Source organism: Acinonyx jubatus, chromosome D2 (assembly GCF_027475565.1).
Source record: "Acinonyx jubatus isolate Ajub_Pintada_27869175 chromosome D2, VMU_Ajub_asm_v1.0, whole genome shotgun sequence".
NCBI lineage: Eukaryota > Metazoa > Chordata > Mammalia > Carnivora > Felidae > Acinonyx > Acinonyx jubatus.
This window is the reverse complement of record NC_069393.1, coordinates 31,362,634-31,385,721: the sequence shown is the minus strand read 5'-3', so window position 1 is coordinate 31,385,721 and position 23,088 is coordinate 31,362,634. Positions and strand designations below refer to the sequence as shown.

Sequence of the window (23,088 nt, the reverse complement as noted above, 5' to 3'; positions counted from 1 at the left end):
CAATGTCCCCAGAACAGGGGGGAGGGGATGAACAGCATTTCACCCATTTTGCACATGGGGAAACCCAGGCTTGCAGAGAAAAGGGGCTTGCCCAGGGCCATTCGACAAATTGAAGGCCCTTATCTTCCAGACCCTAAGCTTACAGATCTTGTTACAAGGGGAGCTTAGAGGGGCCTTCTGTCCGGGCCCTGTTTCTCTTCCAGGTAGGGGGTACCTGCTGCGAGTGGCCGAACAGGCAGAGTGCGCTCTGGCCTTCAATTCAGCTTGGACATTGGCCAGTCAAGTTCAGTGCGCCTCTTGTCATACCTCTTGGCCCGCAGTCTCACCAGGCTCTCAGGGAGAGATGCAGTCTCCACGAGGAGGCCGTGCTACCTCATGGCAAAGGGAAAGGACTTGGGCGTTCTAGAGACAAGAGTTCACGCCTCAGCTCTGCCCTTTCCATAGGTGTGACCTCAGGCAAACACCTAACTTGTCTGAGTCTCAATGCTCTCATTTATAAAACGGGGAAGTTCATTTCTACCTCACCAGGTTGTCATGGGGGTTCAAGGAGATAACACGTAGGGGCTGAGTTTGGCTCCAAGCACTTCTTATTAGCACCTGTCGCTTAGCACCTGTTCTGTATCAGGCACTGTGCTAAGTTCTTTGCATGTATTATTTCTTCGAAGACCCACCACAAATCCAGAAGGAACGAACCTCATCACCATTTTCCAGAAGAGGAAACCGAGGCACACAGAGGTTATTCGGCAGACTAAACATCCATGCTCTCTTTTTCAAATGAACAAAAATTTAGTTTTAGGCATTACGACGCTATCTGCCTAAATACTATTTGCCAACATCCTTTGTAGATAAGCACAACCATGTGACTAAGTTCTGGCTAATGCGATGAAAGCAGAAGTTTGCAAGACATTTCTAGGAAGTCTTCTTAAAAGGGAGGGTGAGTACCCTTCTTCATTTCCTCCATTCTGCAGCTTATAGTATGGATATGATGGCTGGAGTTCTAGCAGCCACCTTGGACCATGAAGATAACTAGAAATGGGGCAGGGGGGAAGACAGCTTGAAGGGCCACCTAAGGCTGCTCACCTCTAAACTGCTTTCACATGGGAGAGAAAATATAGTTCAATCTTGTTTATGAAACTATTTGGGGGGCCTCTGCGACAGGTAGCTGTCCTGGATCATTGCTGATACAAGTAACATAGTCATATGGCTCAGGTGGCCGAGTCAGGATCAGCTTGGGTGGTTTAAGTCTGGAGCCTGGGGTCTTTGCTACTCTGCCTCCTGTAGCAAGCACTTGAGGAACATGAGATGATAATATCGCCACCATCATCCTCATCATTGCATAGTAAAGTAGAGGGGGCTCCTTCTAGAGATGTTCAGTTGCCAGACTTTAGTTGGTCATGAAATCAATTCAGAGGGTCAGGACTAGTATTTTTAAAAATGAAATCTAGTAAGGGTGCCTGATGGCTTCGTTGGTCGAGTGTCTGCCTTCAGCTTGGGTCACGATCTTGCGATTTATGGGCTCAAGCCTCGCGTCGGGCTCTGTGCTGATGGCTCAGAGCCTGGAGCCTGCTTCGGATTCTGTGTCTCCCTCTCTCTCTGCCCTTCCCCTGCTCACACTCTGTCTCTCAAAAATAAACAAACATTAAAAAAGAAAGAAATCTAGTAGAATACAATAGAATATACTAAGGTGAAAACTATAAGACATTGTGAAAGAAACTGAAGATGACAGAGATAAACAAATATTCCATACTTATACACTGGAAGAATGAATATTGTCCAAATGCCCATACCACCCAAAGCAATCTATAGATTCAATGTAATCCCCATCAAAATTCCAATGGCATTTTCCCCCCATTGGAACAGAACAAACAATCCTAAGACTTGCATGGAATCACAAAAGACCCCAACGACCCAAAGCGATCTTGACAAAAAAAGAACAAAGCTGGAGGCATCACGTGCCCTGATTTCAAACTGTATTACAAAGCTATGGTAATCCAAACGGTATGACATCAGCATAAAAGCAGCAGTAGCCACAGAGATCAATGGAACAGAATAGAGAGCCCGAAATAAACCCACGCATATACGGTCAACTAATATTCGACAAGGGAGCCAAGAATAATACTCAATGGAGAAAAGCCCACTCTTCAATAAATCGTATTAGAAAAATTGGACAGCCACATGCAAAAGAATGAAACTAAACCAGTATCTCACACTGTACACAAAAATTAACTCAGAATCGATGAAAGACTTGACTGGAAGACCTGAACCCATAAAACTCCTAGAAGAGAACATAGGTAGTAGGTTCTTTGACATCAGGTTTGGTGATTTTTTGGATCTGACTCCAAAAGCTAAGGCAACAAAAGCTAAAATAAATAAATGGGACATCAAATTAAAAAGCTTCTGCAGAGTGGGGTACCTGGGTGGTGCCGACTTAGGCTCAGGTCATGATTTTATGGCTCGTGGGTTCGAGCCCCACATGCAGCTCTGTGCTGACAGCTCGGAGCCTAGAGCCTACTTTGGATCCTGTGTCTCCCTCTCTGCCCCTCCCCTACTTGTGCTCTGTCTCTGTCTCAAAAATAAACATTAAAAAAATTAAACTTTGGGAAAAAAGAAAAGCTTCTGCAAAGAAAGCCATCAACAAAATGAAAAGGCAACCTACTGAATGGGAGAAAATATCTGCAAATCACAAATCTGATCAGAGGTAAGTATCCAAAATATATAAAGAACTCCTACCATTCAACTAGCAGAAAAAGATCTGATTCAAAAAAATGCACAGAGCATCTGCATAAGCATTTTCCCAAAGAAGACAGCCAACGTGAAAAGGTGTTCAATATCACTGATCATTGAGTGCAAATTAAAACCACAAAGAGATATAGCCTCACACCTGTCAGAATGGCTAGAAAAGAAAGACAAGAAATAACAAGTGTTGGAGAGAATGTGGAGAAAAGGAAACCCTGTGCACTGTTGGTGAAAATGTAAATGGGTGCAGCCACTATGGAAAACAGTATGGAGGTTCCCTCCCCCAAAATTAAAAATACCATGGAGGCACCTGGGTGGCTCAGTCAGTGAAGCGTCTGACTTCTGCTCAGGTCATGATCTCATAGCTTGTGAGTTTGAGCCCTGTGTCAGGCTCTGTGCTGACAGTTCAGAGCCTGGAGCCTGCTTCAGATTCTGTGACTCCCTCTCTCTCTGCCCCTCCCTTGCTTGCTCTCTCTCAAAAATAAATACACAATTTAAAAAAATTAAAAAAAATAGAAATACCATATGATCCAGCAATCTTGCGTCTGTGTATTTATCTCAAAAATAAATGGAAACACTAACTAGAAAAGGTATCTGCACCGCCATGTTCACTGAAGCATTATTTACAGTAGCCAACAGAGAGAAGCAGCCCGAATGTCCATCAGTGGATGAACGAATAAAGAAAATGTGGTGTATATTTACAATGGAATATTATTTGGCCATAAAAAGGAAAGAAACCTTGCCATTTGTGACAACATGGATGGACCTTGAAGGCATTATACAAAATGAAATAAGTCAGAGAAAGACAAATTCTGTATAATCTCACTTATAGGTGGAACCTTAAAAAGCAAAAAACCCAGCTCACAGAACAGATTGGTGTGGCTGCCAGAGGTGGGGGTGGGAAGAGGGAAAAATGGGTGAAGGGGGTCAAAACATACAAACTTGCAGTTATAAAATAAACTGTTCATGAGGATGTAATGTGCAGCATGGTGGTTACAGTTAATAACACTGCATGGTATATTTGAAAGTTGCTAAGAGAGTTGATGTTAAAAGTTCTCATAAAAAACCCAGAATCTAGTAGAATAAAATGCTGGAGCAATCCCTATCAAAATAACACCATCATTCTTCACAGAGCTAGAACAAACAATCCTAAAATTTGTATGGAACCAGAAAAGACCCTGAATAGCCAAAGCCATCTTGAAAAAGAAAACCAAAGCTGAAGGCATCACAATCCCGGACTTCAAGCTATACTACAAAGCAGTAATCATCAAGACAGTATGGTACTGGCACAAAACAGACACTCAGGTCATGGAATGGAATAGAGAACCCAGAAACGTATGGCCAACGAATCTTTGACAGAGCAGGAAAGAATATACAATGGAATAAAGACAGTCTCTTCAGCAAATGCTGCTGGGAAAACTGGACAGCGACATGCAGAAAAATGAACCTGGACCACTTTCTTAAACCATACACAAAAATAAACTCAAAATGGATGAAAGACCTAAACGTAAGACAGGAAGCCATCAAAATCCTCAAGGAGAAAGCAGGCAAAAACCTCTTTGACCTTGGCCGCAGCAACTTCTCACTCAACACGTCTCCGGAAGCAGGGGATACAAAAGCAAAAATGAACTATTGGGACCTCATCAAAATAAAAAATTTCTGCAGAGCGAAGGAAACAATCTGCAAAACTAAAAGGCAAGTGACGGAAGGGAGGAGATATTTGCATATGACATATCGCATAGAGGGCTAGTACCCAAAATCGATAAAGAACTTATCAAACTCAACACCCAAAAAACAAAGAATCCAGTGAAGAAATGGGCAAAAGACATGAATAGACACTTCTCCAAAGAAGACATCCAGATAGCCGACACATGAAAAGATGCTCACCGTCACTCATCATCAAGGAAACACAAATCAAAACTACAGTGAGATACCACCTCACACTTGTCAGAATGGCTACCATGAACAACTCAGGCAACAACAGATGTTGGCGAGGATGAAGAGAAAGAGGATCTCTTTTGCACTGCGGGTGGGAATGCAAAACTGGTGCAGCCACTCTGGAAAACAGTATGGAGGTTCCTCAAAAGGTTAAAAATAGAACTACCCTATGATACAGCAATTGCACTACTAGGCATTTATCCATGGGATGCAGGTGTGCTGTTTCGAAGGGGCACATGCACCCCAGCATTTATAGCAGCGTTATCAACAATAGCCAAAGTATGGAAAGAGCCCAAATGTCCATCGATGGATGAATGAAAAGAACATGTGGTATATATATACAATGGAGTATTACTCGGCAATCAAAAAGAATGAAACCTTGCCATTTGCAACTACGTGGATGGAACTAGAGGGGATTATGCTAAGTGAAATTAGTCAGAAAAAGACAAATATCATATGACTTCACTCATCTGAGGACTTTAAGAGACAAAACAGATGAACATAAGGGAAGGGAAACAAATATAATATAAAAACAGGGAGGGGGACAAAACATAAAAGACTCTTAAATATAGAGAACAAACTGAGGGTTGCTGGAGGGGTTGTGGGAGGGGGATGGGCTAAATGGGTCAGGGGCATTGAGGAATCTACTCCTGAAATCATTGTTGCACTAGATGCTAACTAACTTGAATGTAAATTAAAAAATAAATTTAAAAAAAGAATAAAAAATAATAATAAAATGCTAGAGTGTATTATTACATGTGGTAAGGAAGTATTGTTTGTGTTCTAGATATGGATGTGTGTGTTAACTCTGGGCCATGGAGTTAAATGTAGTTTTTATTATGGATTATAGTAAAGTTTGGAAAACACTAAACCAATGGGGGTATAGGGACTTTGAACCCCTCCTAGAAAGAAGCTGGCAGGAACCACAGCTGTCATTGTCTCCCACAGGGACTGTACAGCAAGACAAAGTCACCCCAAATGCATAGGCCCAGCTCAACTTCTTCCTAAACCTCTGTGGGCCCCCTTTCTCCCAATTGCCCCCTGGACAGATTGTCAGGCCGAGGCGCTGGGGGCTGCTTGGAGCCCATCCTGCCCCTGTGGTCCCATCCCAGGGCCCATAACCTTCCCAGCACGGGGCACAGGTGCCTTTTGTGCAGGCATTTGGTTGACTGCATTTATGAACTCATTCTGCCTTGGCCACTCTCACCGCTTCCTATTGTCCCCTCGCCCAGGGGGCCCATTTTCTCTGCTCTGGTGTCCTGTGAGCAACAGCCTGAGCAGGAACAATCAGCAGCTAACCTACTGAAGGGGGACTCTGACGGGCAGAGTGCAGGGGACCACAGGCTCTCGGCGCAGGTGGGGGAACTCTCCGGGGCAGGAAGTCACACATTGTTAGCGCTGAGGGGGCCTCAGAGAGTGAGGCACAACCCCTTAATTTTACAGATAAGGACACCAAGGCCCCAGAAACCAGGGACCTGCTCAAGGTCGCCCGGTAACTGAGCAGCTCCTGTATCCGAGGCCCGTGCTCCGCCCATCTCCCTGGACTCTCGAGTTGGCCTATTCCAACAAGAGGCTGGAGCCCAGTGTGGGGTGGCACTTGATGGTGACCAGCAAGCAGAAGAGGGGTCCAGGGGTTTTGGAGTCAGACAGAGCCAGGTTGGAATCCTGGCTCTTGCACACGCACTAAGCTGGCTGGCCCTGGACAGGTTACTGACCTCCCCAGACATCTGCGGCTTGCTTCTGTACCACGGATCCAGAAGAGACAACTAACATATCGCAAAGGGTTTATGATTTGCTAAGCTCACAAGGCCTGTTCTTTCCATTTTTTGGTAAAGGGGCAAAGGTCAGTGACAGAGCTGCTCTGGTCAAGGACAGGAGATTCTGGAGGCACCGGGGAGGGAGGGTTCCAGAGCTTGATAGGCAACGGGGCTTTCTGTCAATTTGCCAAAAATCAAGTAGCTACGGGAGATGAGTGAAAATGGTCAGATCTTAAACAAGGTCCAGGGCAATCACCTCAGGGGCAGAGGTGGGGGCGGGCAGCTCTCGGTCCTAATACAGGCCCTGCCAAAGCTCCTTCCAGAAGCCCTGAGTGGTGGTGGGCAGCCGGCAGCCTGCTGTGTTCTCTGTCTCTCCTTAGTGCCTGTCCTACCTCTCATCCCATCCCATTTCGGTTTTACGGATTGATATTTAGATTAAAGAGATACACACAGCCCAGGAGCACTGAGGCCTGACAGACAGAGGAACTCGACCCGTCAATCACCGGCAGCCAGCTCTGCTTCCTCCAGCACCTGTTCCCTCCGACTGGCGATGAACCCAGGAGTAGATTAGAGGGGTCCGGAAGTACAGCCTGGACACGCCCCGAATGGGGGAGGGTGTGTCTACAAAGGCCTTCTAGTCAAGCCTGGGAGCTGGGCTGGGCTGACTGTGTGTATGCGTGTGTGTGTATATGTGTGTGTGTCTTTCACCTCCCTCTCCCCCCTCCCCAGGCTGCAGATATTCAATTTTCTTTTAAACGGTGGGGAAATTGGAAGAGGTTTTGTTCTGTTTAAGCACAGCTGGAGTCTTGTCTCAAGGGACTGGAGAACAATGAGATCAATTAAGATGCCTGCAGTGAAGGGTGTCAGGAGGGGGTGGGGTGGGAGAGCACCAGGTAGGGGGGCCAGGAGGCCCTTCTCAGGAAGGGGAAGGTGGAAGAGGTGGCCCAGGCTTGTCCCAGAAGTCTAGCTTGGGCTCTTCCCTGCTTTGACCTGCCTGTCTCTATTGGGTTTTGCTGAAGTATCTAGACGAGACCCGCTCATCAGCTCACGCGATCTCCCAGACTTACTAATAATTCGTGTTGGCAATTTCTGTTGCCAGCTTTGTGCAAGGATACAATCAGGTTGAACCAATGCTATCAGAAGCACGGAGAGGCCACTGTTCTAGAACAGCACAGAGGGTCCTGGACACTTGGCATGCAGCAGGTGCTGATACCACTATCAAAGCGTTGGCTACGTGGGGACTCTGGACTCCAACCTTTCCATAGATGGTTCCACAACACTACTGAGATGGAAATTATCCTCCCATGTTATAGAGGAGGAAACTGAAGCCCAGGGAAAGGAAGTTACAAGCCCAAGGCCAACCTGCCGGGAAGAAGCCGAGGCAGGACCCCTAGCCAGTGTCTGCCCACTTTTGTGTTTGCAGAGGTGCAGGGCTCACCCGGAAGTCAGGTGGAGACGGAGAGGGATGCGCCGTGCTGGGCCTGTGGAGAAGGGCAAAGCCATTGCCCAGAACTGGGCGTGAGCACGGCCACCTGTGACTGGAACCGTCATCTCTCACCTGGTCTCCCAGCTTCCACCCTGGTGCTCTCATGCCCTCCCTCTTCCCCACCCCACCTCAGCCTATTATTCCCCACACGGTGACCATCAGAGCTCTCTGGCTGGCCCTTCTGATGGGCTCCCTGTCCTAGCCAGTCACCTTCTGGCCACCTCTCCTCCACCTACACCCCCAGGCTCTTGTCTCAAGTCTTCACCTGCAGCTCCCTCAGCGTGGGGCAGCTCTTTCCCGGGTTCCCCCCTCATTTCCTTCAGGCCTCTATCCACTGCCCCCCTCTGTGCGAGGTCGGTCTTCCCTGACCTCTGGAGAGAACACAGTAACACCGCCACCCCTGTTGCTCCCCACCCGCACCGCTGTAATTTCCTCCATGACGCCTATCCCCATCTGACACGCTCTGGGCTTGCTTGTTCACCGTCTGTCTCCTGCCCCTGGAATGTGCAGGGATGTCTGTCTTCTTCACTGCCATCATTCTAGGTCCTCGATAAACAGCCACTGAATGGAGTATCATCTGGGGGCTTCTCTGTCTCAGAGAGTATGGAGTCCTGCTCTGGGAGGGGACAGTGGCTAAGGCTTCTGCAGCAGAGACACAGGGGCACGGTGGGCAGCAGCCAAGGGAGCCGGGTCAGCTCCTGCTCACCTGTTCGAAGAGCCAGGCTGAGGGGCTGGGTGCATTTCAGCCTTGACCTTGCAATCACAGGTCTTGATTAGGACTGGGAGGCCCAGGCGATCCTGGAATCTGGTGGCCCTTGCACCTCCCAGCCCCCGTGCCTCTGTTCCTGGGCTGGGGGTCTGCATCCCCAGACTAAGCTCGCCCTAGTGACGTTTCTAAGTGCAGTGGGGAGGAAAGGACATTAGCCACGAAAGCCCTGAGCCGTGAGAACTGCCAGGGAAAACAAGGTGCCGGGTACCCAGGGGAGCTGGGGAGAAGGAAGACTGCCAGTTATCAGGGGGAGGGCTTCCTGTGGGGAAGCTAGCAACTGGGCCGGCTCTTAGGTTAAGCAGAGTTTTGATGGTCTCAGACAGGAGGGAGGAAGAGTTAGATGGGGGAGAAATGTGAGAGCGTGTGGGTGATGTAAAGGGAAGTGGGGCAATCTGGTCAGCAGGAGAGGAGGGTGAGGGGTGTGGCAGGGCAGAGGGCTGGAAACAGCTCAGGGCTGGGGTGTGGAGGCCTCGAATGCCAACCCAGGCCTAGGGCACTGGAACTTTACTGGCCAGGGGGTACCTGGGGGCAACAGGGATTACTCTCTTTTCCTTCCCCCTCCCTCCCTTCTATTCTTGGAGAGCTCTGACTAGGCTCAACACAGGGTTTGAAGGGTTTCCCCTTCGGCTGGTTTTTGCAGGGCATCCAGGAGGAGGAGAGGGCACTTGCTTTCTCACGGCACCATGCTCTCATAGGACATCTCAGTAAAGGGGTACTGAGTTAGAGTGAGCACTAAAGTGGCTCTGAGACCTCTGTGTTTGAGCACAGTGTTTGTGCTTTGAGATTCCTTCCATTGAGAATTGAGCGGGGCGGAGGGGGGGGGGTCTACATCCCCTTCCCCTGAATGTGAGCTCGCTTTGGTGACTCTCTAATAACCAGTAGAATTCAGCACAAATGTGTGAATTCGAGGCTGGGTCAGAAATGGCCACACAGCCTCCACCTGGTTCTCTTGGGACACTTTCCCCAGAGGCCTCCTCCAAAGGGCTCCTGCTCGGCACCCGTGTGTGTGAGATGTGTGCACCGTGGGGGGAGGCCGTGTGTGGGTGCCCACGACAGTCAGGTAGACCCAGACCTTCAGTGGGCCCAGCCTAGATACCAGACACGGGAGGGACAAGCCTCCAGCTGCCGGGCATGCCACACCCGGAGGAGCAGAGAAGGACGCCCCCGCTGAGCCCCTTCCATGTTCCTGACCTACCCAATCCATCCGTGAGGGTAAGAAAACGGCTCCTGTTTTATGCAGCCAAGTTTGGGTGGCTTCTTACATGATAGGAACATGTGCTGAGGGTCCCTGTCCAGAGCACGGCATAGAGCAAGCATTAACCGAGCGTGCACGGAGCGTGGGAACGCACGGAAACAGCAGAGGAGGGTGTGCCTTTGGGCAGGGCATTATAAAGCTCCTAGAGCCACGACAAGCTACGTAATTTGCAGGGCCCCGTGCAAAGTGAACACGGGAGGCCCCTGGTTCAAAAATTAAGAATTTCAAGACACTGACAGGCCAAGTGTGCGGCCTTTGGAGTCCAGGCCCCTGAGCACATGCCCAGGCCTGACACACAGGAAGCCAGCCTTCCTGTCACATCTGCTGTCTGCCTGCCTTCCTCTGAGTACGCGCTGCTGGCCGGGCTTGGTGCTGAGGGCCCTCCCCAACTGTCCCGTTCCGTTCTAACAACAGCCCTCCTGGACAGGACCTCTCAGCACACCTCCCCAGGTCGGAGGGGACGACACAGGCTCAGCTGACCATCAAGGGCCCATCTTGGCAGAACGGGGATTGTACGCAGGCCAAAGGGGTACAGGCCAGCCAGATCAGGGTCCTTTAAGGCCACTGATAAGAAAATCCACTCTGGATGACTGTAAGCCCTTGACTGCTTTCATCCACGTCACCACCCTGGGGTCTCCCAGCAACCCAGCCCTGTGTGCTGGGCAGGTGGTACTTTCCCAAGCCGGGGGCAAGGGAACCAAACCTGGAAACGGAGTGGCCAGCCCGCGGCAGAACAGGATTCTTGACCCTGCCCAAGACATTATCAGTCTCCCAAGGACAGGCTGGGAAGATGGGCAGGGAGGAGGGAGAGGAGCCATGCCTATCGGCCCCTATAAGGCCACCTTGGAGCTGAGGGGTAGCACTCCGCCCCTGGGCTGAGTGAACTGTGAGCTGGTCCTGGGACCCCACACCAGCCCAGTCAGGGCTCTTATGTGTCTCTCCTTCCTGCTTTGATTTCTACGCCTAGAGAAGAATCCCATCTTGTCAGACTGTCCATCTTCTGCCCATTCCTGCTCTGCCTGGTCTCCCTGGAACAGGGACAGAGGCCCTGGATGACAATAAGATCTGCCCTAGGAGTAACCTCTTTCCTGGCTGCTGTCCCTTCTCAGCATTCCTCTTCCACTGCCCAGGGACATGGAGCTAATAAATCTGGGGACACGAGCGCCCTATTGTGGGAGGCTGGGCTGGCTCATCGCACATCCCAGGTACCACCTCTGTCAGCTGTCTCCCACATGCCTGCCATGGGCCACCAGGAAGGAAGAGGTAAGAGAATGAGGATGCTTTGATACAGGACTTCTCCATTGTCAGAACAGCAGCCCAATGGTTATATTTGGGGTGGGTGACAAAAAGAGAAAGAGCTGAGCTCTGTCCATGTCCAAAGAATACAAGTCCACCTCCCTACAGAGCACATCCCCCCTCACTAGATTTCAGCCACAGGACCTTTGCACATACCATTCCCTCTTTGTCTAATGTGCTTTCCTCCCCTCACTCACCTATTAATGCCTACTCAGTTGCCACTTCCTTAGGGAAGCTTTCTCTGACGTCAGTCAAGGTCAGGTGTCTTGTGATAGGTTTCATAGTTCCCCTATCTCTCCCTCGTAGCAAATAATTATTAAAGATTCATTTCTTAATATGAACATCAGGCTTTCCCAGGAGACTGGAAACTTCATGAGGGCAAGATTCACATCATTACTGTCCTCAGGGCCACGTGCCTGGCACATAGTAGGTATTCGTAAAACATATGTTGAATGAACGAAGGGTTGGATTGCTTTCGTACTGTCCAGGAAACCCTGCTAGGTGCCAGGTACCAATTGGTCAGGCTGCAGGGCTGCCCCAAGCCCAGCAGAATCCCAGGAAGACACCCCACAGCCTTCCCACCTGACTCTTGCTGTCACGTCAGGAGGTGGGGTTGGAAGGTGAGAATCAGAATGGCTTGGGGATACGAGACGGGAACAAGCAGCGCCATCTAGAGGATGGGGAGCCACCAACATGATACAGGAACCTTTACACATGTTGATGAACACAAACGTGTGTGTTATATACACATGCCCCTGGGCACACGTAGCTGCATACGCATGTGCGTGTACGGATACAAGACCATGCCTGTGTGGACACCTCCCCCCGCCACAAGCATACCTCACGTGCACCCCCCGAACATGCGTGGGTACATGTGCCCCTGCACCCTTCCCCTGCATGGTCGTCCTTTGGAGGACCGGTCCTGGCTGGCATGGACATCTGTCCTGCATCCTCCCTCCTGCCAGGAAGCCTCTTCTAATCCGGGCTGCCTTGGGGTTCCCGTCTCCCTGGGCAAAGTGCTCTGGTCTCCCCAACTTGGTCTTCCCGTCAGTATGAGTAGCTCACGCAGCTCTGACCCTTGAGCAGCTCGGGACCTACACAGCCCAAAATTCACCTGATGGTGCCAGAGGTTCTGGAAGGGCTCAAGGGTCACCCAGAGACACAATGCCTGGAGCAACCCTGTGGCCTGCCCACCTGGGTCCTGCAGAGGGCACTTCCTGGCTCCTCTCTTCACCCTCAGCTCTGAACATTACTGAAAGGACAGGCTCAGTGGTCCAACTCAGAACCTTCTGGATGGGCAGCCCACTGGTTAAGGGCCTATGGCTTGGGGCCAGACAGTCTTTTTGTGGACTGCAGCTCAATCACTAAGTAGCCTGGGGGGCCCGGGCAAGTTATAATCACTTAACCTAAGCGTCCATGTCCTCACCTGTAAAATGAGAGTGGCAGCGCATTCTTGGGTTAGAGACAGTGCATGTAAAGTGCCCGTTTCCAGCTAGGACTCAACAGTGACGGCCACCGAAATGATTATTGCAGTAGCAACACTAACAGGGGTAGCCGCCCTCAGAGGTCAGCTCCGCCATCCCCCTTCCTCTGGGCATGACGGCCCCAGGCTCTAGGTCTGGAAGGGACCAAGGACACATCTTAGTCTATCTTGTTCATTTCACAGATAAGGTACAAGAAGAGAAGCAGCCCTAGGCATCCAAGGAGTCAGTGCTCACGGTCAAGCCTTTGCACTCTGGGTGCCCACGCTTTCCCCTCCGCCAGTGGAAACTCATTGTGCTATAACTGGGGGCTAGAAGGGTCTCAAAATCTAGGCTGGGGGAGGTCCAGGGAGCGGAGAGGTACAAGGGTCCAGCCCTTCCAGCCTGGCCAGAGACGAGGCTGGAGGGGACAGACCCTCTCCTTCCAGCTGCCCCTCCCCACTGTCAACCTGCTGCCTCCCCCGCCCCCCACCCCAGGGCAGGTGATAAGCCACGGAAGCAGGGGCCAGTGCTGTGTGGGAGGCCCCTCACAGCAGGCTCTGCCCCAGCCCTCCTCAGTGCAAATTAAAACATTTCCCTTTTCTTGCGTAATTTTTTTCTGACACAACTGCCCATGAAACATTTTAATAACATCCCAGAAAAGGTCATGGAGAAGGAATTTCACAGTCCCTGAGCAGACAGCTATAACTTCAGCTCCTTCTGCAGCAAAGGAGGGGGAAAGATCAGACTGACCCCAGAAAATGGCAGCGTGGGGGAGGCCAGGTCAGGCCTGGGCAGGGGGGTGGGTGAGGCCATGAAACCTGCCACCTGCTAGGAGCTGTGGAAGCTCCCTGGGAGATGATGGTGGGTCGGTCGGGTTGGGGCCGCGCAGGGGATTCTTTCACACCTAACATTCACACCTCTTGACGGCGGTCTTGGGTGGCCTCATGCCCATTCTGCAGATGAGGAAATGAAGGCTTTCAGAGGTGACGTCGCTAGACTAACGCACACCAAAGGCAAGGAAAGCAGGGCCCGCCCAGTTTCGTGTGCTCTCCGGAGCTCCTGCAGGCACACGGCCCTGGGACCATAGCTTATCATTGGGTGAAAGAGCCCCTTCCTATCTGCACGACTCCACAACCCTGGGGTCAGGGGTGTTGAAAAGGAGGTGGGCAAGGCTTAGACTCAGGCACTGGAGGCTGCCCAGACCAGCCAGGCCTAGGAAGAGACACTCAGAGGAGGCTGAACGCATCTGTGGAGCATTTGGAAAGCAACTGGAGAAGGGGTTTGTGGGAGCCGGGCCGGGGTCTACGCAGGCCCAGGAACTGCTCTGGTGCTTGAGAAAACCCAGTGTGAGGACCTACTCTCTGGTGGCAGCCCCAGAGGAGACCGGGCCTAACACACTGTCCTTGACCCCAGCAACTGGCCACCAGCCAAGAGGTGTGCCTCCTGCCCCTTCACACCCCACCCCTGCTCCCTAGGTTCGGCAACCCTTCTCCAGGGCTGTGGGAACTTGTGAGTGCAAAGTGAGACCTCCATCCCCAGGGACACCCCCCAAGCCGGACGCCTGAAATCTTTGCCATGTGGCCCCGGGCCTGTTGGGGTGGGGTCCCTAAAGCACAGGCTGCTTGGGTGTCCTTCACCCCGATATCTGAAGATGGCTGGGGGCGGGGAGCTGACGACCTCAGCCTCCGGCACTTGCTCTCTGGCTGCCAAGAGGATCCGTGGGACCTCAGGCACCAGGTGACTGATTGCAAGGAGCATCCTGGTGAAAGCCAGCGGGGCCACGGGCTGGGGAAGCAGGCGGAGAGGAAAACAGCCATGGCAGACTTATTGTTTCTGTCTGATGGCCCGCCAAGCTAAACATCTGTTTGGAATATTAATAACTGTCAGATGGGAAGGGCCTGGGGGCTCAATACGGTTTCATACCATCTGTCGGTAAACACACTTCGGAGTCGGGGGCACGGGATCAGCAGGCAAGGTGTTGGCTCAGAGTAAGGATGGAACAAGAAATGGAAACGGGGCCCCTGAGGCCCTCAGAGTGGGCAGGGAAGGGCAGCAGTGAGCTGAACTGCATCACGTTTATGGAGCACCTACTATGCGTGGGAGCTGAGCTTGCATACCATAAAACTGCCACTTGGATCTGCTCGGCAACCAACCCTCTCTGTTCTGGTAACAGGAGCCCCTCTGGCGTAGCCCCTGTCCCATTTCCAGCCCATAGAATTTGCATGCAGCTGACCCAACCTCTGGCCCCACCGGGAGGAGTGTGACCCATCTCTGGTATTTCAGGATCATGATGATTGGGTCCAGGATGGCCCAGCAAGGAGAATCGGCTCTGGGACTTTTGCTGGAACTACTCAAAAAGAAGACGGTTTTCCCACGATGGGTGATAAATTGGTAAGAAGCAAGTCTGGGGGTGCTGGTGTTCCTCTCTGCCCACGTAAAAAAAAAAAAAAAAAAAAAAAAGCAGCACCTCGGTGCTAAAGGCAGATTCTTGCTAACTGAGCGCCTGGATACAGCCACGCCTGAAATCACTTACACTTTGAATTACACGAGTTGGTCCTTTTTTACTTGAACCACTTAAGGGTTTGTGTCCCTTGCCATCAAGAATACCGACTGATACAAACGGACCCTGGGAGAGGCCTCTTGTCAAAGTCCCAGCCAAGGGCCGCTGGGGATGGCCAGATACCCTTGAGAAGCCCATTCTTGCCTGGCGCCTGTGTTCCAAGAGCGAGGGTGGCCCTCCTTGGAGCCGGCTGGCCCCTATCTCTATTAGAGGGCACTTCCAGGGCTCCTGGCCTACTCAGGCTCAGTGCCTCTCAGGGCCAAGGCAGAAAACCAGTGTCGTTGGCCCGATCCCACCCTCCCCCGGGTTGGCGCTCTTTCCACAGTGCTCCCTGACCACGGGAGCCCCATTATAAAGAGTCCAGATGCTTTAATATGCAAACGCCACAGCCTCTGGGGACTTGGGGGGGGCACCCCCTCCCTGACTGCCCAGGTTTCTTGGGCAGATCCCTCTGACTGCCTCCCCATGGGCATCCCCAGAGCTCAATGGCCCCGTAGAAGAGCAAGACTCACCAGGACTGTCAGCACAGAGGTCCCCAGGGTGACGTTCTCGTACAAGCTGACATTGTACAGTGGCTGGCTGAAGATGGGCCGATTGTCATTCTCGTTGATGAGGGCGATCTTCACCTTGGCATAGCCCACGTGGTCAGGCACACTCTCGTTGGCAAAGAGCTGGGTGTGCAGAGCAGGGGCCTGGGTAAGCTCTCACGTGCTCCTGGAGCCTTCTCCCCCCAAAGTCCCCCTGGGGCCTTTACAGGTCCTGACAAGGAGTTCCTGTCTGCATCACTGCCCATCCCAGGTGTGCGTTGCTGTGAGTCCCCCCATCAGTGTCCAGAGGGCCAGGGTGGTCACTGATTCTGCTGGTGGCTGGGCTGGCAGGGGCTGGGGCAGTGAGGCTCACTATTGGCTTCTGAGGCTGTGATCATGCCTTATAAATTCTGCTCAATTTCCAGACATTTCCTTGTCCTCCTTGAAAATGGGGGGCTCAGCCCAGCACCTGTCAGGGGCTCCGTGGGCTTCTCAGAGTCAGATACATAGGGCAAGAATGGGGAGAGGTGGAAGGGGAGTTTACAGGGGATGGGATCACCCCTGCTTCCCCTGATAGCTTCTACCCAGCAAAGTTGGGGGGTCTCACATCAAAGTCGTAGCGGTCCACAGTCTCATAGTCCAGGGGGACGGCCACCCGGATGCGAATGTCCGCTTTCCCTTGGACAGAGGTGGGGGAGATGATGAAGTGCTGAGAGTTGTTCCCCACCAGGTACACCTCGAACATGCTGTTCAGGCCCTGGGGCAAAGTGAAGAAAAACCAGTCAGAGAGGGCTCGGGAGGCCAAGGTCAGGAGCCGAGTGGCTTCGCTGGAGGTGGACGAGGTGCCCGTGGTGGGGCTTGCCTGCCCCCCCCCCCCACCCAAAAGCAGTCTGGCCTCCTCTGGGTGACCCTGGCCTAGCTCTCTGACCCTGCCTCCTGTCCCTGTCTGGGCCTTCTGGAAGTCTCGACCAGGTCTTTTTGCCTTCGTTATCCCTTCAGATGCCTAAAATGTCCCCTCCAGGTGGTTTGGTTCATTTCATTTCCCACCTCCTGTCCCCTTCCTCAGTCCCAGTGACCCCAACTGCGAATGATCTGCAGTTGGAGGACCCAGCAGGGAGACAGAGGAAAGAGGGGCAGAAGGGAATGGAGGGGAGAGAAGCAAGTTAAATGTCCCCAGTAGGCTTGGGCAGCAGAGGGACAGCAGGACACAACTTCTTCCCCTTCCTCCCCCTGGAACGTGTCAACCAGGGAGAATGCTGGCTTCCCTACACAGGGGATGGGATCACCCAAGCAGCTGAATGGAAAAGCGAACCCCTGTGTACCCCACACTGGCCAGCCGGTGGGGGCCTGGAAGACACTGGATCCCAGGTAGCTCAGAGCTCCCATGTCCTTCACAAGCTCTGCTTGTGGTCCGGCAGCTGAAGGCTCGTTCTGACACCTTGTGTGAGGTCTTCAGGCTACCCAAGACCCCAGATCAAAAGAGCCAGTGGTGGAGGTCGCAGAGGTGACTTACTGACTCCCCAGGGTCTGACCTGCTCAGAAATGGGACTCAACCTCCATGGGGAGAAATTACCCCCAAAGAAGCCTCCTTCAACCTAGGCAGATGCTCATGCTTTGCAGCCAACCGGTGGAGAGCGTCTCCCGATCCTTATTTCAGGTGCTCAGTGGCTTTCAGACCTGGGCTGTCAGCCCCAGGAGGAAATGTCCCCACTGCTCATCCTGTGTTACCCACCCCTGGCCTGGTGCCCCGCCCCACCCCTCGGTGTACGTGTTTGTAACCAGAGGGATCTCTGGAAGGGATCTCTTCCAGAACCTGTTCCTGCTGTGAGGTGGGGCAGCCAGGCCACCAGGAAGTCTTTCCAGATGGGGATGGTCCTGGCTGGAAAGAATGCCCTCAGTGAAGCCTGACAGTTTGCAAAATTCTTACGGTCCTGGACCTGTCCCACAGGCGGTCAAACACATTTGTGGAGCGAAAGCATGTTAATATGTCCCCATCAGTCTCTATCTTCTTTTTCTATTTGCAATTATAAGTTGGCAAAACAACACTGCTAATCTTGGGGTACAGACAAGCAGCAGGGCGTCCAGAACCACCCAACCCCCCAACCCCTGCGCGCAAAGGGACTCCAGCAGACTGTATAGGCAACGCTCCTTTGGCCCCGTCAGGTTGTGGGGTCCTCAGTTTTCCCTGGCGTGGAATCCATTGGTCAGAAGGAGGGGATCAATTAAATGCCCGAAGGGGCACTAATAGCCAAAAGCGGCAGAGTGTGGCAGCTCTGAGCAAGTGACACCAACACCTCTCCCTCCACCATAGGGCCCGGGGGCCCAAGAAGGTGGGGGCAGGCTGAGCTCTGCCTGGGCAGGTAGAGCAACTCCCCCTTTGAAGCCCCGTCCCCATGATGCCCACCATCCTCCCCCAGCCCCTGCCCTTCCCAGGCTCACTTACCAAGTTCTGTCAGTGGGAGTCGGTCAGTCAAAAGGTATGGAGACAGAGAAGGAGCCGGAAAGGTACGGAGAGGAGGAAGGAACCAGAGAGAAAAGATGGTGAGATCCGAGGTCAGGGTGAGGGAGAGGGGCCGAGCGGACCCCAGGAGCACATGCTGCTCCAGAGGAATAGCCCCCTTCGTATCTGACGGGCCATAGCCTCTGGGAGTGCAGGGGGGTGGGGAGGTCTCTGCAGCCCCCTACCCAGAAGAGAGGGAGAGGGAAGCCGAGGAAGAGGTCCTAGGGCGCGAATAGTGAGGGGAGACTAGGGCTCCTCAGATCACCTGGTCCTCACCCAAAGGGAAGTGGGTGGGGGCAGCACGGGTGGGGTGGGGGTGGGGGGAGATGGGTCATGTCACCATGTCCTACTCCCAGGAGCCTGGACCAAATCCCTACAGAAAACGACCCCAAGCATTGTCAGGTTTTAATTTTCCTAACACGGAAAATATTAAGATGTGATAAATACGGATATGGAGAATTTTCACATAGTTCAAAAGTGTAGGGGCACCTGGGTGGCTTAGTCGGTTAAGTGTCTGACTCTTGATTTTGGCCCGGGTCACGATCTCGCGATTTGTGAGTACGAGCCCCACCTTGGGCTCTGGCCTGCCTGGGATGCCCCTCTCCCCGCCTCAAAATAAATAAGCTTTTGGAAAAAAAAAAAAAAAAGCGTAAAGGGCACACGTCGGTCTCCCGGTCCCCACCGGCCCAGCCACTGGAGAGCCTTCTCCAGAGGCAACCATCATATCCTGTCCATGGCTCTGTCACGCAAACACCAGGAGCACTACCGTATCTAGCCCCTCCCCCCCCACCCTGATGCAAACAGCACGCGACTCGCATCGTTCCGGGTTAGGTTTTGTCACTGAAAACTATGCCTTGGAGATCATTCCGTAACTGTATAAATAGGTGCCGGTATTACTAACACAGACACACTCAGAGTAACTACGGAATAACCCTCTGTGGTCACTGTGGAATGCTGGGAGCCCTTGGCTGGGAGTGCCTTGGGCGGCGTAATCCCCCATCAGAGCAGGGACACAGTAGGTGCTCAAGAAGCCATTGGTTTCCAGTAGTTTTTCCTCACCCACTACTCTGTGCATCCTCTATCCCACGGGCCCTAGGGTGGAGCTGAAGGACCACTGGAACTTAGAACCCCCTCCAGAGGAAATGGGAGTTCAGAGAGGTTGAGTGAGCCGCCCAAGGTTGCACAGGTTGTTGGATGCAGAGTGAGGACAAAAGCCCAGGCCCAGCTCCCAGGCCGAGGGAAGCGGGGTCAGGACGCCTCCCACCAGAAGCTCCGGCTCAGTCTGAGTTCCCAGAGTGAACAGAGATGGTAACGCTGAGCACCCCGGGCTAAAGTCTGAGCAGGTCTGAGATGAGGCGGAGCAGGAAGGCCTCCCGGAAAAGGGGAGTTTTGAACTGGCTTCAGGAACCCAGGGAAAATGAGCTCAAAGAGGAGGGATTCCAGGCGGAGCCAGCTCTGTCCTTAGCCCTGTATCAGCATCACCTGGAGACTTTGTTAAGCCACAAGCCTGCGGCCCACCCGCCGGGAATACCTGATTTGGTAGTTTGGGGCCTGTGACGTGCGTTCCACTTCTAACAAGTTTCAGGTGCTGCCTGCCAGGCCGCTGCTGGTCTGAGACCACCCTTTGAGAGCCGCTGGCCTAAGCAAAGGCAGAGGAGCAGGAACGAAGGACTAGCGATGAGGCAGACGAGGCGAGCTGCTTTGCAAAGGGTGCTTGTAGGGAAGCTGGCAAGACTATTGGGAGAGCAGGAGGTTGGGGGACAGTCCCGCCGCAGGCACCGTCTGGAGGGCTCCGGCACTGCGTTCGTGCGCAACGGGAGCCACTCTAAGCTCTGAAGCAGATGAACGGTGGTTAAAACGAGGAAGGTGAACTTGGCAGTGGGCGCAGGTCACACTGGGGCCGCCCTCCTCACTTGGTTGCACATCCGAACTGCCAGAGCTCTAAAACTCAGGCACACAGATGCCCACGGCCACCGTGTCAGAATCTTCGGGGTGGGGCCTAGGAAGCTGCATTTTTTCCCACGCTTCCTGGGGAGCCGCGCTGCACAGCCAAGGTTGGAGGAGACAACAGCAGGGGCAGGCCAGGGCTTGGTGGCGCTCATAGAGATCCACGGGGGCGAACAGGGGAGAGGCGGAGAGGCAGTACTCCATCCCACCAGCCATCAAGGTCAGCTGGGGATCTTTAAAATAGCCCCATGCCTAGGCCACACCCCGGACCAAGCAAATCAGACGTGGGTGGGCTGGGGGAGACCAGACCTCAGGACCTTGTAACGCTCTCCACCTTATCCATTCGAGTGTGCATCCAAGAGTGGGAAATACCGGGGCACAGCGGTGGTTCTGCGAGTGTGGCACAGGGACCAGTGGCTGAGCGTTACCTAAAACCTTGTCAGAAATGCACGTTTCGGGCCTCACCCAGATCCACCCATCGAAAACTCCAGGGGCGGGGCCCAGCACTGTGAAGCCAGCCCACCGGGTGTTCTGATGGGAGTTTGAGAACCGAGGGGTGGAGCGAGGCAAGGCGGGAGCGATTCTGAGAACGGGGAGGAAAAGGGATCATCCGAGCTGTGCTGAATGGGCAGCTGGAGAGAGAAAACCGAGCACATCCCTCACGGGGTGCGTGGGTGGGGGCTGGAGCGGCCACCGCGGTGCAAGGGCGGAGGACCAGCCTGCGGCACTGAGGAGGTGCCTGGTGAGGCGGGTGCTGAGCTCAGGGTGGATTCGGCCTGCATCCCTGGCGGGGCAGGAGCACCAGCCCCTCAGGCCAGGTTTCTGGGTCTCAACTAAAATCTCCTAGATTTGCCACCAGGGGCTGGAAGTTCACTCAGGCCTGCGGCCGCGGTGGTCAGGACCCCATATATGGCTGTCCCGAGAGCCCAGGGCAACCTCCTCGCTAAGTGCCATCAGATGCTCAGCCTGCCCCATTCGGAATCTGCCCAGAAGGCCATGTCCTGTTGGGACTCTTGGCTTATGACTGTCAGCCCCTCGGGGTGGGACACGCGTGTGATATTCACCCAGTTCACGAAAGCAGTGCACAACCCTTGTTAACGGCAGCCCTCCGGACAGACAGCTTCTGTTTATCAAGCCCCAACTGTGTGCTTCTTGTGACCTAACTGGGCTCTTCACGGACATCAGCGTCCATCCACCCCTTTCATGGAGAAGGAAGGCGAGGTCGGGGCGCGCAACTTATTCAGGCCTCCGAGCTGCCAGGGAAGGATTTGAAGTTGGGTCTGTTCTGTCTTCGGCAGCCTGAGCTCTCAACCACCCAGCTCTGGAGAGCCCCCTCCCACTGCGGAAGTTGTTCCCCATGCAAGCCAAGAACTGGCCCTGGGAGGACTTCGGTGGTCCTCCGGTTGCGCGGGTGAGGCCCCGGGGGAAGTTCTCCTCTGCCAAGGTCAGGGGGCCCAGGCTGGTGGAGGGGTGCCAGCCTGCCCCCTCACTCACTGCCAGGCCCAACGGAGGGCTGTTCACTGGGGCTGGGAGGGAGAGAGCAGGGCGGGGGAGCAGCAGGAGGCCCTCTTGGAGCTGTCGAGGGGCAATTTTGTTGGGAAGGGAGATAAAGAGGAACATCAAAAGGAGTCCCAGTGCGTGTGGAGAGGAGGCCGGTGGATTAAATTCTCTTCCAGCTGGGAGAGGCGATGAGAAGGCTGATAGCCAGCAGCCGCGGGTCCCAGAGCTGGAGCTGAGCCGCACGCTGCCCTCCCGCACCGGGCTGGGGTGCCAGCGGTTGCCTGCGGGGCTGCGACAGCTCTGCTTTATTTGTTTGCTGGAAGGGGAAAGGACACAGGAGATCACTCCTCGCTTCCTGCTGTCCCCCACCCCTTCCGGTGCAGCCAGCCCTGCTTTGCTTCCGGTGATGAAGGCTTGCCACCCCCCCACCCCTGCCCCGCAGAGGGCAGCTGTCCTGGTCGGGCCCTCCTTATCAGCCGCTGCCAGAAGGGGCTGCCCCCCCACCTCGGCTCCCCTTACACCTTGCCCCCCCAACCTCCCGCTGCCGGAAGTGGGGGGTGGCCTTCAAGCCTTGCCTCCTAGTACCACCCACCCCCCAGTCTCTTTGCAGCTCCCACAGCCAGGGGACCCACATTCAGTCCCAATGGTCACCGGACTCCATGGAGTGGACCAGCAGCGTTTTCCCAACTAGTCATTGAGAGCTTAGTGTGCGACGGGCCCTCTTAGGGCAGCAGCTCACAGAACGCTCACAACTTTGGGAGGGCCCAGGGGGGTGTTTACATTCACAACAGCTGCACGCACAGGGCCCTTCCCTCCTCCAGGACTCAGATTCAGGTAGACCCCTGCCCTGGGCTTGCATGGGGGTGGCCTGGCTTCTCTCAGAGTCTGCGCCTGACTCCTGAACACGGCTTGCCTGGGTCATCACCTGCAGGTTCTAGACACTGGCATGTCCCTCGCAGACGACCTGGTCCCCAAAGAGAGGCAGGCCTGGCTCGGCCCCCAGACTCCTTTCCTGCACGTAAGGCCTGCAGGTGCCTCCTTCACAGCTCTTGCTTGGTTCTCTGCCCACCCTCCTCGGGCACCTCCCTGCCAGTTCGCCCCTTGGAGAGGTTCATCTCTCTCCGCCATAGGTCAGGGGAGTAGCTGTGTGGTGACCAATGATAGGATGCAATAGAGAAAGGTTCAGATTGGGGACTAGACTGTCGCTTTCTAGCTGTGTGACCTTGGGCAACTCACTCTCAATCCTGGAGCCTGATCCCGCTTCATCTGTGAAGGCACACCCACAGGATTAAGGAGCGGCGTTGTCTCTTTGCCCTGTCTTGTTTTGGTGGGTGACGTGAGTTCTGGTTTCCTG

The 23,088-nt window shown here is 53.7% G+C and overlaps 1 protein-coding gene across 5 annotated transcripts in view; it reads right to left on the bottom strand.

The window, feature by feature from the left end:
* CDH23 (cadherin related 23) overlaps positions 1-23,088 on the bottom strand; it is a 415,090-nt gene that overhangs the window by 142,386 nt on the left and 249,616 nt on the right. For all 5 annotated transcript variants that reach the window (XM_053207271.1, XM_053207272.1, XM_053207269.1 and 2 more), the window contains exons 12-13: positions 16,395-16,544; positions 15,773-15,931 (exon numbers count right to left, since the gene is read on the bottom strand). In XM_053207271.1, coding sequence (XP_053063246.1) covers positions 15,773-15,931; positions 16,395-16,544 — 309 coding nt within the window. The remainder of the gene's footprint in view (positions 1-15,772; positions 15,932-16,394; positions 16,545-23,088) is intronic.